This window comes from Apteryx mantelli, chromosome 16 (assembly GCF_036417845.1).
Source record: "Apteryx mantelli isolate bAptMan1 chromosome 16, bAptMan1.hap1, whole genome shotgun sequence".
NCBI lineage: Eukaryota > Metazoa > Chordata > Aves > Apterygiformes > Apterygidae > Apteryx > Apteryx mantelli.
The window spans coordinates 6,585,085-6,605,903 of NC_089993.1; the positions used below are offsets into that span (position 1 = coordinate 6,585,085).

The 20,819-nt window shown below is 36.5% G+C and overlaps 1 protein-coding gene across 8 annotated transcripts in view; it reads left to right on the forward strand.

The window, feature by feature from the left end:
* The window catches only part of RBFOX1 (RNA binding fox-1 homolog 1), a 150,065-nt gene that overhangs the window by 42,653 nt on the left and 86,593 nt on the right, over window positions 1-20,819 (forward strand). For 6 of the 8 annotated variants that reach the window (XM_013940231.2, XM_067306678.1, XM_067306677.1 and 3 more), the window contains exons 3-6: window positions 4,758-4,901; window positions 7,802-7,855; window positions 13,498-13,590; window positions 15,229-15,289. In XM_013940231.2, coding sequence (XP_013795685.1) covers window positions 4,758-4,901; window positions 7,802-7,855; window positions 13,498-13,590; window positions 15,229-15,289 — 352 coding nt within the window. The remainder of the gene's footprint in view (window positions 1-4,757; window positions 4,902-7,801; window positions 7,856-13,497; window positions 13,591-15,228; window positions 15,290-20,819) is intronic. The other 2 variants (XM_067306675.1, XM_067306676.1) reach the window with 2 other exon arrangements.

The following is a 20,819-nucleotide window of genomic DNA, read 5'->3' on the forward strand; positions in this document are numbered from 1 at the left end:
ACAAAATCTGTGACTGTTTGGTGACAGTGGTGGATTTATATCTCACCGGCAAGAGCTTGGATGTGTTTTTACCCTATCTGACTGACAAGAGGTGTTTTTGACTTATCTGTCTTTCCGGGAAGATACATTTCAATGAAGTGACTCATGTTGCTGAACAGCCTGGAATAGTTTTTTGGCCATGTGGATATGTGATAAATGCGTAACTATCTTTTTAATCAGTTTTCTTAGGTAAACCTGGTTATTATGCTTAAAGTTTGGAAACTTCTTCTTTAAGCTGACTGTAGTATTACTTTTTTTCAATCATTTTTCTCTGGTGAGGATTTTAGATCTACGAACAGGATGGTTTCAATGTAGTTATTCAGAAGGGGCGACAGCAGATAGTTAATTCCAATTGTAAAATATTTAGAATAGTTGGTTTATGAAGTGAGATCTTTTCACGCCAAGTTAAATTCATGACTTTGATATGTGAATGTAACTGATACAGCTTAGTAGGATTGATGGTCGTATGGAAAAATCATGCAGATTATGCTGATGTTTGTGTCGTTGCTGTTTAATGATAAGGCTAAGGGGGTTGTTTATTTATTTGTTTTGCATAAAGCATACTAATTTGCTTGATTCTCATAGGAAAGGGTATTGACCACAACTTTAATGGGTCAGGACCTGTGCTGACTGCATACAGGACTGCAGGGATATAGTGAGGGTAAAGTCCTGACAGTTACCTGCTGTGGAACAGCTAGCTACATACGAGCTCCGATTGAGTTTTAAATAGCAGACATAGGTTTTCAGATCCACTTTCTTTGTCTTGTTACAATACTTTATTGGCAACAGTGGTCAGCAAGGAAAATATTCTCTTCAAATGTATTATTTATGCACAAGGTAAATTGCATTCTACTTCTTCAAGTCCACAGAGCTTTGAAACTTTCCTTCTGGGATTTTGCAAAATCCAGCCTGTGTCCTCTCTCCTCTGTGCATCTTGCATCCGTGGTGTTACTTTGAAATTTTTGAATCAGCTTCACATTGGCAGTTATCCTCTTCCAGGTTTCCTAGGCCCATGTGTAGATTTTGGATGGTAAAGCAGTTTGTAAAGACACTGTTGTAATGCAAAGCCTTTTAATACACGTTAAATATTTTAGCTCTGTTAATTCTTGCTGAGACTTTCTCAAGGAAGTTTGCAGGTATGAACTTTTGATGATAGTGAGTTTCTGAAGTTTCCAGTTTTCAGTCCTTACTGCCTGAACGCCATAAAGTTCTTGGTTGAAATTCTAAATTTCAGGTTTCTGGGGGGAAAAAAAAAAAGTGTTAAAAATCAAGAACACCCAGAAAATAACACTACTAGGATTCACCCACCTCACCCATAATTTCTCTATTTTAGCATCATCTTCTGAAATCTCACTGGGTTTGTTGACGGTGTATCTGTTAAACTTCTCAGTACAAAAGCTGTTCCTAATGTTTCAGTATGCTAATATTGCAAAGTTCAACCCTTCCACTCCTTCTTTCTCATCATTTATATTAATACAATGAACAGAAATTTTTCTAATTTGCATTTATACAGTATGCTGATTGTATAATTTCTTCCTGGGGCACACTTTGTTCCTGAAGCTGAAGAGCACCTTCAGAGTTCTTTAATTCTGTTCCGATTAATCTAATTGACCTTAAATTTTTCTCGAGTGTTGTATTTCAACAATTTCCAGTCTCTTATACCCCACCTGCCTGACCACCAAATTTCCTTCTTATTTTTCTCCTTCTAAGGCCCCCAAATGGAAAATAATCTCTGTGGTGTTTTTGGATGGAACAGTTTTCTAAAATCTAAATTTTGCATCTGTGAGTTGGTTTTTAGGTATCATAGCAAGAGGTTAGCACGGAACGTGTTTCTGTCTTGTAGCAGCTGTATACCATATTTAATACTTAAATCACTAGACATTTTTAAGCATTAATTGTTAGTTCATGTAGCATTGCCTGTGTGTCAGAGAGTAGCAGAGGAAGAGATGTGGGGATACTGACTCATAGTTTTAGGTTTAAACTTAAGCTGTTCCCAGTTTCTTATTCGGATCACTTGAAAAGTCTTCTTTAGTTCATACAGTCATTTGCGTTCGTGTATGAATCGTGTCATGGGAAATGTAGGCACCACTGGTGAACTGATGCTTCTGTAGAAATGATAAGGACTTAGGCTGCTGGCTTCAGTGAGGGTGCAAGTCTGTCTGTTTTCTTCAGTAAATTCTTGCTGCTCTTGACCACATCCAACAACTGGCAGAGCCACACTATAAATTGTATTACTTCAGAAGATCCAGAGACAAATAAAGCTTCCAAATTGTTTATCTATTTATTAACAGGGATCACTTCAGTGATCCAGTTTGTTTGCCTCACCCAGTTGTATTAACTGAGTGGAAGGGAGAGAAACAGCAGCGTAGTGACGGGACATCTTGGTGAGGACAGATAAGTTGCACAGAACCTTGTCCTGAGATGGAGACCTTTACACAATGCTCTTTTGGTAAACCCTTAAATCAATGCTGCTGCTAAAAGAGCTGTCTTGCCACTCACTGATCACTCATTCCCGTTCCTGTCCTACCCTTACCCTTTCTTGCCTCCTCTGCAGGATTCCTAGCTAAGGTGTTTTGCGCCTCACTTGTTTTTTCTAATTTGTCTCGGTTTGAGAACTGATACTTTGAAGAGACTAATGACTCCAGTGAGATTTGGGCTCCTGATTCAGACATCTAAACTAGATACCAATATTTACACTTGCCAGTGCCCCCAAAGTGTAAAGCACATATTGCAGAGAGTTGCCAGTTGATAACAGGGCCAAAAATGTCTTTTTTAGAATAAACAAAGCTCTTTTAACGGACTATCCCTTACAAAGCACTGTTCAACCCTTGATCAAAAGAATCGTGCTGAAATTGTCTACTTCCGTGGAGGTGCAAGTTACCTGCGTCTTGCATCTACTAAGATACCGTTGCTGTTCTGTCTTGTAATAAAACACACACACATTTGCAAATGAAATCATAACAGAATTTTGTCTGTAGTTTTTTGCCTGAGAGCAAGGATAACAACTAACACATGGATCGTACTTTCAGAATTGAAGATCTAGTTTAAATCCATATGTCTAAAAGAACTATTTTATGATCAAAAGATCCTTTAAAATCTTTCAAGAAAAATTAGCCAACTGCCAAGAGGAAAAAAACCAAAAAACTCTGTGTATTGAAACCCCGTACAACACATAGTATCGTTCTTGGAGGGTTTTTTTTGTAAAGTCATCTTGGGTCAGGAGGCATACAAGAAATAAAAGAAATTTTATTTGTTTATACTTCAAATTTGAGAAAGTTTGCATTTACTGGGGATGATCATGTTGAACTTAACTTGCTAGCATAAGTTTGTATATAGTTATCGCTAGCCTAAATAATGTATTCTATTTGAGTTCTTTTGCTTCCTTCTTAACAGGATTATTGGTACTAAAACTGTGTGGTAAGGTTTATTTTATTTAGCCATTTTTTTGTTTGTTATTTTCTTGAGAAATCAATTTGATACTAGCAGGAAATGCGAGATTTCTTGATTTTAACAAAATGAAAAAAAGACTAACTGAGCTAACATTAGAACACCAGGGAAAAATTAATATTTGGAAGATTAATGTGGTCAGAAAGGAAGAGGAAGGACAGAGAAAACAGACTAACAGCTGCAAGATGACCCTCGTAGTTTTATTCACCTATTTTCTTTCTTCTTTTTCTTTCCAAATCCCCTTTACCAGTGCAAAAGCAAGTAATAATTATGCTGGTTTTACATACCTGTGCAAAATCTTTTTCTAGTGAATGTGTGTGCTGTACACACAGTGATTAATTAGGTGCTGTACGATATCGTTAAAGAAAACAGCCAAAGAATTCCTGTAAAATACTAATAGAGCTATGGTGGTTAGTTTTACATTTCAGATGAATGACATAATTTTTTTTCCTAATCTCTGTAGGAGTTTGTAATTTCATTTGGTAAATTGTAATACACTGCAATGTGCTTCAATCAGAAGATAACGTTTTAAAACTGAGCAACCGTATCCTTCTAAGAAGTAGCGTGATATGTTCTTATTTTGGTGAGAAAGAAAATCTGTAGAACTTTGTTTCTGGATTTCACTTTCATATTGGGCAACCTTCACCACTGATTATACTTTTGTTCCCTTTCGCAACTCAAGGCCTTTTCCATAATGGTGACCATTTATCTAGAGAAAATGACCCTCTAGTGCCCATTAGCACTGCTTATGAAATGGCAACTAGGAGTTGATGTGTTACCCGCACCCTGTGTAGACGTGCCAGTGGCCTCTGAATGGGAGTACTAATCTTACGTGAAAATGTATAGATTGCTACTGCAAGTAGGCTCTTATCTGGACAAGGAGATTTGGTTTCTTTCACTGGCAAACCCTGATGAGATTAAAGAGGTTCCAACAGTCCTATAATGTAGGGAGACTATTTATTCATTATTTAAAAACTGCTAAGAAAATCTACACTGAAAATAATCTTCTTCGGATGCTCTTGGTTTATTCCAAATGCGTACTAAAAAAATCAGGGGGAAATCATCCTGTTGAGAGAGATACAGAACTGGATTTGAAAAATGAACACGCTGTATCTATTTCAGCTTCTTATAGTCTTCAGTAACTTTGCTTAAATGTTTTTTAACTCCTTTTCAGTATTTTGTTTTTGAGAAATTAATCCCACAACTTTATTTAAATTAAAGAATACAGAAATACATAGTGTGCTTTACTTTATTTTGTTTTACCCCTTTAGCAGACAGATGATGCAGCACAGACCGATGGCCAGCAACAGACACAATCTTCTGAAAACACAGAAAACAAATCGCAGCCAAAACGGCTGCACGTCTCAAATATACCTTTCAGATTCCGGGATCCAGATCTTAGACAAATGTTTGGTGTAAGTACTTATTTTTGTTTGTTTTTTTGTATTTGCATTGCAATTTTATGTTATAGGCAATGTTGACAGCAGGATCTCTGAGTGAGGTTACTTAAGCATTTTCAGTGAAGATCCTCTTTTCAATTATTTATAACCAAATGCCTGATTTACCCCTCATATTTGAGAAAAGAAATTCTATTATACGTGATGTGGGTGTGTATATTCCATGTATCATGTTGTTTTGTATTTTACTAAAAAAAGCTACCTACACTGGCTTACAATATTCAATTCGCATGTGTTCCTGATGTATACATCTGGAGTTATATGCCTATATTTATTCATTTTGGAGAGCATGATGCAAAAGCAGAGCAGGGGACCCACCTCACAGAAGTGAGACATGGGCTGTGTTTAAGCACTTGAAAATCCAGGAGTATTAGGAATCCTCACCTATTTCCATTGGTTTTAGCAGGCCTGTAGGCTTCTAAAGTTTTTGCCAGTATATTTCTCTAAGTATCTCAATTTTTGCTTTTGCTCAGGCCAATAGCTGCCTTCCTGTGCATCGGCTGTGTTTCATAAGCCTCATATGTGCCATCAGTTCTAGATTCATAACTACGGAGAGATTAGGCCTGGCTTCTTCTACCCCCTCCAAGAACAGTTGGATTTATTTAGAAAAGTCTCTCAAAAATATCTAGAAATATTTCTTGATCAGATATTAGAATTCAGCTTTTAATTCTCCAAGTTAGTACTCTGATTATTCATGGTCCTCTTGCTTGTTTTTTTCTGACTCAGTAAAACTTGTTCTCCTCTGGAAAATGTTTTACACAATGCACTATGAAATATTCCATGCCACTATCCTGCTCTTGATCTCTCATGTTTGGTTCAGATTTTTAAAGTCTTTTTGATGCCATTATATATGGGTTAAAACATTGTGATTTTCAGTATTCATTTGTATGAAATGAAGGAAATGGTCACTGGGAAAAGAATCCTGTTGTGGTGGTGGGAAACAAGAGTGATTGTGTTTTGCCATATGTGACTTGCTGTAGGTAACCTCCCCTGAATGCCTGTTTGGCAGTAACTTATGACTCATCAGCAAAATAGCAGAAGACATAATAATTAACCCTCTAGAGAAAAATATGCAAATTTATTTAAATTAAACAAACAAAAAGGATAGATTTTTATTTGAAAGTACATTAAATGAAAGTTTGGGGTGGTTTTTTTGTAAGGCTTGTAATAATTTGTAAATGAATAAAAGCTACATTTCTTTTCAGTATTCCTGTGTCTCAAAAGACCTCAAAACTGGGGAATAGCTAGAGTTCTTCAGCTTTAGAATGACTTGGTAACAGTAAACTTTTAGCTTCTGAATTGATAGAAAAATAAAATATCTGCAAGTGTGAATTTAATTAAACTTACAAAATGAAATACAATAATGCTGCATCTTGACTGTTATGCATATGGCAGATGATTTCTTTACATGGACATGAGTACAGCAGAGGAGGATTGTGTAAACTTTCGGTCAGTGTCTGCTTATAAGCTAAAATAGCGGTTAAAACATTAGTTAATTAGATGGTGAATGCAAGAACATAAAATAAGCCAAGGGAAAGCAAATGGTGGTTGATTTTCATAATCCAGTTGAAACGCTTTAAATAAGCTAGAGAAAGAATGCTGTCCTTTTTGTCCTGTTATTGTTTACTGTATCTTAAAAGACTCAAGTAAAGGCTAATTTCTACAGTTTCTTGCACTATTGATAGATTATTCTTCATTTGTCTGAATTTAATTTTGTCTTTTTATTTTAATATGTTGTGTCACTTCTTAGTGTTACCCTGCTCTTTAGAACATATTAATGACATAAAATAATAGAATAGAACATACTGAATGATATATTAAAATATCACATCACAAAATCTGCCATCTCAAAAAGTGCTCTAACTAAATATTGCCCAAGTTAAACATTTATTCACTTACTAAGACAAGTACAAGCCTTTTTCTTTGGAACAGGGACTGTGGTCCATTTTTGAATGCGTGAGCAATGCCTACAGATTGTGAGTGCTATTGTAATGTGAATAGTAATAATAGCTAGTATTATAATAAAAGTGTGGTTTTGAGAGGGGAAAAATTCCCCAACGCACAAGTAACCATTCTAGTTTCCAATGTTACACTCTAGAAAGACAAGACTCAGTTAGGAAATAGTAGATAACCCTTTTCAACTCTGCTTTGGTGGTGGAACCCATAAGCACTTACGGAGGTAATCTAGTAGCCCTGAGAGAACCTCTTTAAGGGTGGCAAGAACTCCTTGCTCCCTTGAAGCCAGTGACAAAACTCCCACTTGATTTGATCTTGTTCCTGTAGAGCTGAAGTAACTTAACTTGATAAGTTAACTTGTGACTTAACTTGTTAACTTACCTGCCCTTGGAAACAACTGCAAAAAGTCTTCAGAAACAAAGGTTCTTCAGTGGGAAGGTTGACCAGTGGGTGACAGTGTTCATGCAGCAGTTAATCCTGTTTCGTTAGTGGTGTGTTCTACACTCCAAATGAATTAACCCAGTACCATGTTAGATATGAAAAAATTGGTGATAGGAGTTGGACTGGATCACTAAGAAGTGACCTACTATATGCAAAGACTAAATAAAAAAAGAAAATTGGGACTTTCACTTCACTATGATCACAGCTAATGACAGTGTCTTCTTTGAAGATATCCCTGAATTTAAATTCAGAAGTGAATATGTGCAATGACAATGACAGTTGTAATGATGTATCCAATTTAATCATAATAGTGATTTGGTTACTCTTTCAGTTTGTCTTTTTGGGTGCTTGACTATGCTTGATTTTATGGTGCATCATTTTCTAAAACAAGCATTTGTACTATAGATGTCAGAAGTGTTGAAGTTATCTTATTTTCATGTAAATTTTCTATTTCTTTGCAGCAATTTGGTAAAATCTTAGATGTTGAAATTATTTTTAATGAGCGAGGCTCAAAGGTAAGCAGTTTAATTCACCAAAGGAATTTGATAATTTATTTAAAATAATTCATATGAGAAAAAGGAAACAACTGCACTGCTGTAACAAATCCTTCTGAGATTCCACTCTAATGGAAACACCTTTTGAGATTTCTGACGGTTTCCTAAGCAGCATGAAAATCATTGGACTCATTTTATATCTTTTAAAGGGGGTAATTTTAACTACTCCAAACTGTCATCTGCTTTATGGGAACATTGCTTTCTGCTTTCTTGATTCTTCAATGATAATTACCTTGTTTATTTTATAAAATGAGTCCATACTTACAGATATCTGTAGGCAGATCTGTATTAGTACAGGTATTTTTTTTGTATTGAAATGAAAGATGATAATGACACCTAATAACTATCCTCTTCAGTAATTAGCTGAGAAAATAGGAGATTGTTCCAGATTATTTAAGTGCAGGTGTTTTCCTCTTTAGTTAAAGCTTCAGTACACCAACCCTTTGAATACAACCTATTTTAACATTTATTTGATTAAAAGAGTTCTTACTGTATTGCAAACATTTAATTTTTTCCTGAAAATTACTGTGCCTTAAATGCATACTTTGATTTATTGGGTATTTAAGGAGTAAGCAAGCTAGAATGGCTATGCCTGCATTATCAGCATTAACTGGTGCAAAACCGGGGTCACCTTCCCAGGAGGTTTCACCTATGACATCAGCTGCATTGTAAGGGCCTGTGCACGTCGTATGCATGGGGTATCTTTTTCCTCTTCATCCCATGTCAGACACGCTATATGTTTCTCCACTTATGCATCAGTCTTGTTGTAACTCTTACACTTGATTTATTGTTAATGATGGAATTCTTTTCCTGTTATACCATAATCTGTCATCTCTTAAGCTAAATCAGATATGTCATAATTCTCTCTCATATCAGATACGTTTTAATTCTTCTGTTAATCTTTCTCTTAATGTGCTAACATTTAAATTATAAATTTAAAGCCGTCACCTTTTTCTCATATAGAATGAGTCAAATGTCATGGTTTATTTCTAAAATTATTCTGATGTTCATTAATCGATATCCTTCCCTGCTGGGCCACATCCAGTTGAAACATCTACTGCTTTTTCAGTAAAACAGCCGATATGTACAGAATTTGGTGTTTCAGAAGGTGGCTTGTTCAAACTGGCTGAAATCTGCTATTCTAGCTGCAATCTATTATATTAAATTATGGCTGTTCAATGGGTTTTGTGAGGGAAGTTTTGTCCAGCTGTGTCCAACACCTAAGCTGACTCTAAGTACACTACTGAAGATGCTTAATAGCAGTTCTGCAGTGCATCTCTTAGCTCATGTACTTTGCTTCTCATCTTGCTTAGAGTTAGTTCAAGGCTATCTACATAGTATTTTGTTTTGCAAATGTCCTCTGAATTCTCTACATAAAAAATAAAACAGGGTTAGGAATAAGAGAGCTTTTTCTGATAATTTCATGTCCATTCTGTGGGACTTAATATGCAACAGGTTATGGTCCCATTCTTAGCAGTGCTTATCTATGTTTTTATAAAACAGTAATCCCACTGGAACTGAAAGGACTACTAAATGGTCTCAAACTGAGTACAGGTAAAGAAGTTTGCAGGCCCAAAATCTAAATTTGTTTCTGGCTGCAGTTTGGCATAAAAGCATTTTAGGTGTTAAGATTTTATGTTTCTCTTTATTCATTTCTTTAGATTTCAATAATTAATGCTTAAAAAGTTTAAACATTAAAAAAGTTTAGATGTTTAAAAGATTCCTACAAAAACAGCAATAGTAAGCTCATTTCCATACTGTAATAGTTAAGAAAAATGGAATTGTGGAGTTTAAAAATCATAACTGTGCAGCATCAACATAAAGTGTAAAAAATTTTTGAAAAGGGAGGCTTCCTGTTTAAAAAAAAGTTTCATGCAAAAATACAAGTTTCATACTACAAGTTCTGCTATTTAGGGGCCTAACACACAGTCACTGGTGAAGCTTTTATGTAAAGTAAATACGATATTCTAATAATAAAAATAATTAAGGTAACTTTGCTGGAATTGTATGGCAACATTGATCACTCTTGGAACTGTTCTTTTTATGAAGAATTCAAGAAGTTCAGTATTGTTTTAGTCTAGGTCTTTCTTACAACCTGTTTAAATAAATGAGGCTTACCTTTCCTGATTGGCAAAGTTTGTTGATTAAAAGATCATAAAAACTGCTGGTAATGCTGTTAACAAGCATATAAAATCGCTTTTTAGATTGAGCTAGAAATTGAGCCTGGTTATTTCTGTATGTGGCAAGCTGCAAGGGTTTTTAGGTTGAAACACACTGGAAGATGTGGAAGAGCTGTTGAAGGCTAAAAAAGAATAACTGGGTGCTGCCTAAGCAGCTGCTGCTTTGTAGAAACTGCCAGAGCTGACTTCTGTTTCGTTACCCACAGAAAACTTCAGTGCTCCGAGGCGGCGAACTCGGAAAGGATAAGCTTTTAGCACTCGTCTTGGAAGGACGATTCAACAGGACGCTTCCATTCCCGTGCTCATTGCAGCGCCACGCTGCTGTCTGAGCGCTGAATGTGCTTCCGTAGCTAACGTGCCCAGCTCAGGGCTTCAGCGGCTCTGCACGGAGCTGCAAATTGATTCTGTCCCTCAGGCATGATTGCAAGGCTGCAAAGATAACCTTCTGCTTTAGAGAAGTAAAAGATACAGAAACATCAACAAATACCATGGGGTTTTTTTCAGTTTTAAATTGATGCTCTACACAACTACATATTGCATATATACTAGCATAAATCTATAGGTGTATATGCATTAATATGTGTTTAATATACATTATTATCGAGATCCATTTATTCAAATAACAAAACTTCCAAACCTTCCAATGTACAAACTTGTCTATTATTAAATAACTTGACAGACTTTTAAAAATAGCATGTAAAATTTACATTATAGGTGAAAAAATACATAGTATAAACCAAGGTAACTGTTGAGTCAACTGCATGTAAAATACACTTTGTTTTAGTGTAGATACCTTTAGTTAAATATGTGATGAATGAACCTATGTTCTGTGACTGTTTCTCTGTTAGATAGGTAAACTTAAACATTTACATAAATAAGAGCTTCACTTAAATAGTGTTAATTATGGGAATAAGTAAAACATAGTAAATAAAATTACAATGGCTTTCTTTTCAGAATCTTTGAAGTTCCTGTCTTATCTTGGCTTGTGACTCTATTTTGTATCTTTTTCTAATTTTTAAAATATAATTAGGTTTTTATCTTTCACTTCAATTGCTTGAAAAAAACTAGCTCGCAGTGCTCTGAGCAAATAAGGCTGATTCAAAATTTTGACTAAAAAGCTTCCTCCAAACTTTCACTTCTTGCAGTTCTGCCAGTTGTTCAGCAGTGAGGAGAGAGGTGAACAAAGGGATTTGGGGGAATTCACGCTGTTGCGTGAACCGAGGGTCATTGCATCAACCACTGCAGTGATGGTTTCTGCCATGGAATTCTCCTGGTGGCATCTTAAATTATGAGCTTTTTTACAGAGCTATTAAAAAATGGGGGGGTTGAGGAAGCAATGAAAGGGGAAATAAAAGTTTAAAGTGAGAGTGTTGTATAAGAAAGGCCAGTGCAGGCCCTTAAAATGGAGGGATTAATATTGAGAAAGGGAATTTACTTTCTCTGGCACATTCCTGGTGCTTTGGGGACAGGAGAATTACGTGCTCATGTCTTGTTACATGGTTTTGTGGTGGGAGGAGTGGGGGAAATGTTAGGAATCAGGTTGGCTGAGAATGGTTTCAGCTAAAAGTGGAAGTGCTAGCTGAGCTTTTTTGAGCTCAGGGTTCAGCATGACATTAAAAGAAAAAAAAAAAAGCAACGTATAGTAGGTTTAAACAAAATACTTTGAAGAGGATGAAAAACAAACCACTACCGTATAAAAAATCTCCATGTTACAAACCAGCATAATAAATGTGTTCTTTGAACAGGTAAATAACCCAAATAACCTGTGTTTTAAAGATCAACCCTGATAGTTTCTCAACATTTTTTGTCTGTGAATTGATTTTGTGGTTGGTATCCATGGTTATTCTCAATGCTTGGTGTTAGTACTTACTTTTGCTTTAGTTTTGTATTTGGTCTTTTCTCTGTCTAAAATATATAAAGACCTTCCCTCACCCCTGCCCAAAAAGCACAATTTTAATAGCCTTTGAGTCGCTCTCCTTGATCTCCGGTCCTTTTTTTTTTTTTTTTTTTTTTTGCCGTCACTGTATACTTACATTTTGTATCCACTGTATACAGAATGGGTAGAACTGCAGAGAGCAGATGGCAGAACTGGTTGAATCCTGAACACAAAATTTAACGAATGGACTGGAAAATGAGGAGGGTGAAAGGATGGATAAAGCTTGGTGAGACACGATGCATTGGCTCATTGTTGGAGCACAGACCAAAACAAAGCTTTCGTTCACGGTTCAGGCGAAAGGAACAGCAAGGAGAAGGTTGGAGTAGGACTTCCAAGATGTGCAGCAGTGCCTATTCTTTATAAAGCAGCCACATACAATTTGTAAATGTTTTTCGTTATGAAGCACCAAGGATGATCGAAGCTCATTTGTTGGGGTAAATTCGGAAAGCATCTAAAGGCATTGTAGTGGCAACATAAGAGCTATTTCAAAGGGTTGGTGTATGTTCTTAAAATGTTTTTTTTTAATGTTTGCCTTTTAAAATATGTACAATTACAAGCAGTGTTTAGTTTAGCACAAAAAAAAAGAGTGTTAGTAGGATTGGAAAAGGTAGTTTAGCCTCGTATTATAAAGTGAAGTATTTGGCACAGTCAGAATTTCACGTTAGTCAAGTGTTCTCCTGTCCCACTAGCATGGGATTCTGGAGCTTTAACAGTTGCATGTGCTATATGTGAAAAGTACTGTACATAATTAATAAATGAACCAGTTAAACTTACTCAAAATGTTTGCATTTTTATTCCTTTATCAGAGTTTCTTTTTCTATTCACATCATGTGATTTTATTTGATCTTGTTAATACAAGAAAGTTTATACTTAGTTCTAAAAGTACTTTTGTTTTGTTGGTGGTTTTCTTTTCTTTTTTTCTTTTGTAAAAAATAAGTAAAGGCTGTATAGTTTGACAAAAGTTTAAGTTACCCTAGTGTTGCATGGGAACAATGTTTCTTATGATCACAACAGCATGATTAAGTAGGCAATGTTTTAGAGTATATTGACATTAAGTGTTGAATTTTGTGCACATGTTTTTTATTTTGTTGAGATATCTGCATGTCATAAAATTGTGGTTCATTTTCTTTTCTCATTATTTCATTTTTTTCTATGTGAAGACACTGTAATTTATTTTAATTTCATTTTCTTATCGTTAGATTTATTTTCCTCTGTAGTGACATGTAGAAAGGTATTTTTGGTATCATTCTTTGAATTCTTCCGAGGGTATTATCTAGCTGATGACAGAGAAAAAAATTTGTTCACATTTGTCGCTTATTTATTGCACATCTCAATACAATTATAATTTTTCTAATTTGCATGTTACAGAAATGAAGCAAGGACAAGAGAATATTAAATTAAAGAGAGAGAACATAAGCAAACAAGTGGTCATTGACTGAAATAATAATGTGCATGTTGTTTTCCCCCCTTCTCCCTCCTGCATGCAGGGATTTGGTTTCGTAACTTTCGAAAATAGTGCTGATGCGGACAGGGCGAGGGAGAAATTACACGGCACCGTGGTAGAGGGCCGTAAAATCGAGGTGCATGTTCAAAATATTTTCCTTTTCATCTTTTTTATAAATGTCTGCTTCACTCTCATTTGTTGTTTCAGATGCATCATTGGTGTCTTCTGTGTGCTCCCCTTTCCCCTTCCCATTGTTTATATATATATTTATATATAAAGAGAGAGAATCTGGCCTTACTTGGGTTTTTTATTATTATTTCTTTTGTAATTATTATTATTATTATTATCATTATTGCTGAAAGGTGGATGACAGAATTGAAAAAAAAATGAAAGCTTTAATATTTTGAAGTTATTATTTTGAATGTTTTGTAAATCAATGGGTGCAGTAGATTCCAAAAACGAGCCAACAAAAAAAAAAAGAAATTGAGAACAAAAAAAATGTGTGACAGACAAAACACAAACAAAAGGTTGTTTTTTTTTTTTGCTGCAGGGTTGATGCGGGATCCACAGTGGCTTTCAAAAAATTCAGATTGGGAAAGAAGCATCCAAAAGATGTACAAGAAAAAGAAACAAAGCCAGACTAGAGACCGACCAATTTTAACATTGCATTTTTAACGTAACCATCAGGCTACTTTGGCTGGATGGCCTGAGCCATTCGTATCTATTCAAAAAACAGCACAAATGCGTTTTTGGTACCACTGGATCCCCTTCAATACTGCCTCAGTCGTATTTGTTAGAATAAAAAAATACCAATTGAAAATGCTGTCGTCTTTTGAGTAAGATGTTGCATATTTTGCCTTTTCATTTTCCCCCTTCGACGGTAGCGCTTAGGGCCCTCACCAAACTCTCAGTAACCATGGTAACTGTATACATACCCATGCTGGCGATGGTGCTGAATGGTAAGTGGAGAAGTCCATCTGCCGTTTCACGTATTTAGCGCTGATATACCACGTGAATTTTTTTGACTTGTTGTATTAAGTTTTCTTGATGCTACATTTTTTTCTATATTGGTACGCCTGTAATTGAGTGTACGTTTTAAGCAAGCCTGGGAGGCACTGATTGGATTGAGGATATGACTTCGTGCACATCTTACTCAGATTGTTAACTCCATATTGTGTTAAATAATGCACCCTCTTTTTATCCTTTTGTTAGCTGTGATTTTAAAGCTTGAATGATTTTGTTAATTCTTGCAATGAAAAAGGCTCTTGTTCCAAGTGTTGAATGCTAGATGTTGCTTTTCCAATGGTACTTCTCTTCTGAAGGGTTATGTTGCACACTGCTAAAATTCGTTTGTCCCTTTTTTTGACATTTTCTTTGTTTCCTTGTACCTTGTCTCTTTCCCCTCTACTCCACTGCATGTTCCTTCATATAAACTTTTTTTTCTGTTTTGAATATTTATTGTATCAGTGTTATCATGGAATACAAGCATGCTCTTAAGTCTTAAATTCTGCAGTACCTTTTAATTTGCTTTTAATGTCTTTTTATTAAAGTTTAAATGATATGATGTTGCTTTATTGAAATGATTTGTAAGTTAAAATGGTTATGAAAGTAAATGTAATTATAAATAGTATGATTTTGTTATGCACCTGTTGCCTTCTATAAATTAAATTGCATTTTATTTTTTACATGACTAATAGCAGTAATAATGCATGCATTTAATAGTACCACGGTCCCTCCCTGTAACCCTTTCTAATTCAGTGTTCTATGTGCTTAGGTAAATAATGCAACAGCACGTGTAATGACAAATAAAAAGACCGTCAACCCTTACACGAATGGTAAGTGCATGCGATCTCAGCACTTTGTTCTGATGTCAGTGCATGTAAAACCTCATCCCTCTGCCTGACGGGAGCGAACTCCTGCGCCGACGAAGCGTTGTAGTCCTGCAGCTCTCCTTGGGCTCAGGGTCTGTCCGGGGGCCCCGTCCGGAAACTTGTTACGGATGGGCGCCGTTTCTGTTTGCGCAGAGCTCGGCTAGTTCACAGCCACGGGGACGTAGCACGCAGCATTTTGCTAGATTGGAATCTGGGTGTTTAACCGTGCTGGCTTTTGGATAGGAGAATACACCTGGTAGGAAAGCAGTATTCTCGTCCAGCTTGGTGCAGTGTTAGCGTTGCGATGAATGAGCTAATCATAGGATTCAATTTTCCTTGGGTGATAGAGGTAGGGAGGCCAGTAAGAGGAATGCCTCTGTCAGCCATGAGATGCTTCTTAGCACTGAGACACACATTTAGTTGAAGATTATTTTCTGTGTTGTCCTTCTGCAATTTTTTTAAGGGTAAAGGGCAAACTAAAACTGGAGGCTGTTTCCAGTATTTTTCCATGGAAAAATCTAAATTCCAAGTTACCTAGAAGTTATAATTCTAGTATTGACCTAGCATACTAGTATAAAGTTATACAATAGTGATAGAAAAGTCATCTATAGATATTTGAGAGGTTTGGAGACAATCGGTTTTAAAAATATTTCCTTTGGCAGTGTTTAATTACTCGTTCAAGAAGTCATTCGTGTTCGCTAGTTCAGAAAATTCTAACAAGCTCCTAACTCAACAACTTCAAACAATAACATAAGTTGAAGTTAATGGCAATTATGTTTTCCAGTTTTACTAGACCGTGTAGCTGTAACCACTTGCTTTCCAATTTAATTTCATTTTCCTATACAGTAGAAAGCAGATGAAATCTGCACATACATCAGGAATGGTTTCCACAGCTAGCTGAGACTCTTTTTGGTTTTGAAATATAATGGCCTTATTTTCTATGTTTGGGCGCTCATTAATGAGGTTTTAGTAAAAACTAGGGCAAACAGTGGCATTATTTTTTAATGAATGAGTCATAGTCTTTTTCCTACCATAGTGAAAAATAAAATAAAGTGACTGTCTTCAATCTGACATGTGATTATTGAGCTGGTTAAAGTGATGTGGAGAAGACTAGTCTGAAATTCCTCATGCTTTCTCAGGAGCTGTTTTCTTTCTCATTTTGTATGTAAATACATATACGTGCCAAATGATGCAGGTGGGAAAATCTCCTTCACCGTGACTGGCTTTAAAACATGAAATCTCAGTGAATCTAACCAAAGAGCCACACAGCTTGACCTGATCACATAATAATATTTTGTTGCAGAAAGAAGTTAAATTAATTTGTTTGCATGTGATAATGTCAATTTGCCTGTTACATTGTAATGATAAAAGGATAAAAGTAGTTTTGTTAAAAATGATGATGTATGCGTTTGCGTGCATATTATCCTAAGGGTACAGAACTGTTACATGTATCAAGTAACACATCCAAAGATGAAGGAAGGGAGTGCTGGAAACAGAAGTGTGAGATTTCAGGAATCTGGTTATTTTAGGGGGAGGTGCCCTGTGTCCTGCATCGCAGGCATTACTTGGCTCGTACGTTGTCATTTCCTAATATCCGAAAGACAGAACGATGCTAATCTGCTGTTCAAAGTGTTTGCCACTTGAAGCGTTTCGTGTCTGTCATTTTCCACCCTGTTCCACCTGGGCGGGATGTCACTAGTAGCAGGAAACGCCCGGTTCAGTGCATAAAACCCAGCCTTTGGGTCTGTGAATCCATACGTCCAAGGGGCTGCACGAGGGATGATCTTTTGCACACCGTTTGATGGTTATCTGCCAAGGCAAACGCCGGTTCATCCATTTGGATCTTCTCAGGTTTTTTGATGCCTGAGATCCCCCAAAGTAAACACTCAGAGACAATCCTGTTCTCCTAGCGCAGTCATTACAATCGACAAGGAATGAAGTGTAGATGGCAATGTGCTCCATTTAGTTTAATCAGTGTTTCTGTTATCAGTCATCTTGACATTGTACGATTCTAGTTCTTTATCATTTTGTCAGAAATTAACCAGTGCTGTAGGTGATTATTAAAGATCAGTGCTGTCTAAAGTAAAGGTCCCTTCTTTTAAATAAAATAGAAGGCTATATTTTTCTGTACTCAAGCATATTAACATTTGAAAGATGCTTCTTACACATGTAGCCTGGAATTTTTATTTGTATATGTATATCTGTTTAGACCCGCTTCTTTTTTAATACATGGCTTGATTTTTAAGTGTATTTTGTGACTGGCATGTTGTTGACAGGTATGCAAAACATAGCCGGGGCACATGCAGCACTGTTGTGTTATATGAAACAGGCCTTATATCAGGCCTTAATGTTTATTATAATTTAAAAATTAGTTACATTGTGTTTTGTCTTTCATTCTTCAGTGTTGCTGGTTGTTGATAACAGGGCTCATACTGTAAATACAATTGCAAAACCAAGCAGATTTTAAAACAGAAAAACATAGATTTTTTTTTAATACATGCAGCTTTATTTAGATAAGTGGTTTGCTTTTATGTACTAGATGGTTTTCAAAATAAATTTGCTTTCCATGGGCTGTGGATGATTTCTGAAATGAGTAGTTAATAAATGTCCAGTTGCTAGCAGAGCTTTTTTCCTGTAAGGTTTTTATTAGAGAAGATGATTTTGATAGCTGACCTCGTGTGTTTCGAAAATATGTCTGGGTTTTTGCTGTAGTTCTGCTTGTTTGGCAAAAATATTTCTGAGACATTTTTAGAGGTTCCAAACTATCCTGCCCCCATTTAGTCCAGGAAAATCAAATTATATACTCTCCAATGTAGATTTCTTTCTTGTTCGGAAGGCCATGTTACAAGTTGGAATGCGTGTCCGGTGTAGTGGGGAATAGAGAATTATGCCTAAGTAGCATAAGAGAACCTGAGCAACGAATGGGGAATGTGAAACAGAGGTCACTAGAGGGATAAATATGTTTTAAAGTTCATACTTGCAGTGCCTTGAACTTGAGCCTTCTACTGATCTAAACTCAGAGATTCAAAATCACAGCTAGTGACTATTACCAGAGGTGAATTTGCTCCCTTTTCCCTTTCCTGCCTGCTCTGTGCACAAATGGGAAGAAGGCAAATGGTGTCATAGATCTTCCTTCCCACCAAAGTATTCCTCATGGCTATGTATGCCAGGTCTGGCCCAGGAAGCGAAAATAATCCTTTCTACATTGCCATGTCCCACACTCCACCAAAGCTTGTTTACGCTCTACACGATGCAATTATTCCCTTCCCTTTAGCACACTTAATGTGTATGTCTTTAGATGAATATATGGGGTTGGTTTTGGGGGGGAGGGCAGGGGAGTGTTTGTTTCTCTGTATGTCTTTTAAGTTTTGAGCTTTTATAGTTTCGACTTGAGGAGATTAATATTGTGACAGTAAGACAAATGCACAAAATCACACCCACTGCAGCAATTTGCCTCCTCCGACTGCTGAAGCGGGGTTACCTGGCAGTCGCTTACTCCCATGCTTCAGCACCCATCACACTTGAATAACCCGCACAGTTATGGGCCAGCGCATATGTCACCGACAAGACAAAGTTAGGTTTAATTACTGTTATTTTCATGATGAGTGAAGTATTACCTATATAAGCTTCAAAAAGTTAGGTGATACAGCCATCAGGGTAAAAGCGGTAAGGAACTGAAATATGAGAGTGGCTTTCATCAGTCTGCATCTTCCAAGGTTTTTCTTTCTCTCGGGCAAATCGTGGCACTGTAAGCTGCTTTGACAGCAAAAGTTGACAGATCTCAAATTTGGTCATTCATTTTGGACTGCATTGATCAGAGATCTTTGAGGAAGTAGTGAGTTTGAAATATTTAGTAAGATACAGAAAGTTAGAGTTTCACTGAAAGTCTAAATATTTGGATGATTTTACGTCACAAGAAACTTGGCTGAGAATATTTGATGTACTATGACATTCCCAAATATAAACCTGTAGTTCTTAAAATTAAAGAGGCCAAGTAAAAATCCTATGATACTTTGTGAAGGGAAGTCATTTTACCCCTTCTTTGTTGGCCATTTTCCAGCTTCCATAATTATCTTTCAGGTATGTAAAGCAACCACAATTACTTCTGAGGAGCAGATTGCATACAGTGTTGTTCTTTACTCTGGACTTATTAATGAGTTGTATTTTTAGAACATCCATCATCTCTGTTGATCATTTAATTACTGGTAAACAGTTACAGTGCATCAGATACAGATAGCAATATTCTTAAGGATAGGTATAGAGTTTTCTTTTGTGTTATTACTGAGGTTTTATGTTACGTTTTTTCAGTCTTATAATGAATTAAGGTCTTAGAGTCTTTTACTGTGCTTTCACGTTGCATGCTATGGCCAAGGCAGAAAAAAGCCTCAATACAGTTTGCATTTAAATTCTTCTGAACTGCAGTCTTGATTTTGGATTTTAAAAACCCTCGCTCCCCTGTCTTGATTGTATGGAGCTGTTTTGCTTCCAGCAGCATAGTTGTATAATCTATTTAAAGTACCCTTGTTCTTGAGTTTACAGGATGCTTTTGCTCAGAATTTTTTCTTTATTTCCACTTGAAACAGTGCTTCCCACCCCTCTGTTTCACGTTCACTTTTGGAAAACCCCTAGTTTTTTCAGTCCTGGCAGTTCACATCAGCCACTTTGCAAATTGACAAATAATTGATCGACCACTGAAAAAAAAGGAAAAAAAAGTTCTGTGGAGTTTGGGGAGTGGATCTACTTGTGACTGTGCAAAACATAACGATAATTAGTGATTTATCAGAGCTAGGAACACTAAAGAGTTTGCCGTGTCTCCTCCTGCTGTTCTCCTTTCCCTTCGGTTCCTCCAGCGCTGTTGTCTTTAACATCACGTATCCTTTGAACATAGGCCGTGCTTCCGCAGTGAGCCTCTGTACTCCAGGTTTACCTGGAAGAACTGCATCAGGTGTAAGGAGACGAGCGATTCTTTGGAGTTTGCCAGAACACATGAAAATGAATTTGTATTCATTCCGTGTTTTTGTACGGGTTTTATGCCAGCTGTAGAAGGGCAGTGATAATTTAGGACAAAGGCAGGGGCTGCATTTGTACCACTTCAGAGCTCTAGAAAATGCGACTGCAGCATTTTCTTACATGCCTGTTGCTTTATAGCAATATGCTAACAGCATTTATCAGCTGTAAATGCAAGCTGTACAGTCATTGCTGCTGCGTGCCTGTAATTGTTCTGTTTTAGCTTACACCGTCTGAAGTACAAATGCAATATAGAAAAACAAAACGTCTCTGGCATTTTACTGGGATGACACAGTGTGTGCAGATAGCTTTCACGTCCCAGTGGACACTTCCTTACAGTGTCCACAGTTTCTTTTTTTCCCAGAGTAGAATCAGAATGCTCAGATTACTTTATGGCCTTGTAACCTACCATAACGTAAGTCGCCAGCACATTTCTGTCCAGCAAATACAACTGTTGCGGCCTCTCTTCAATACTACTTTGAGTATA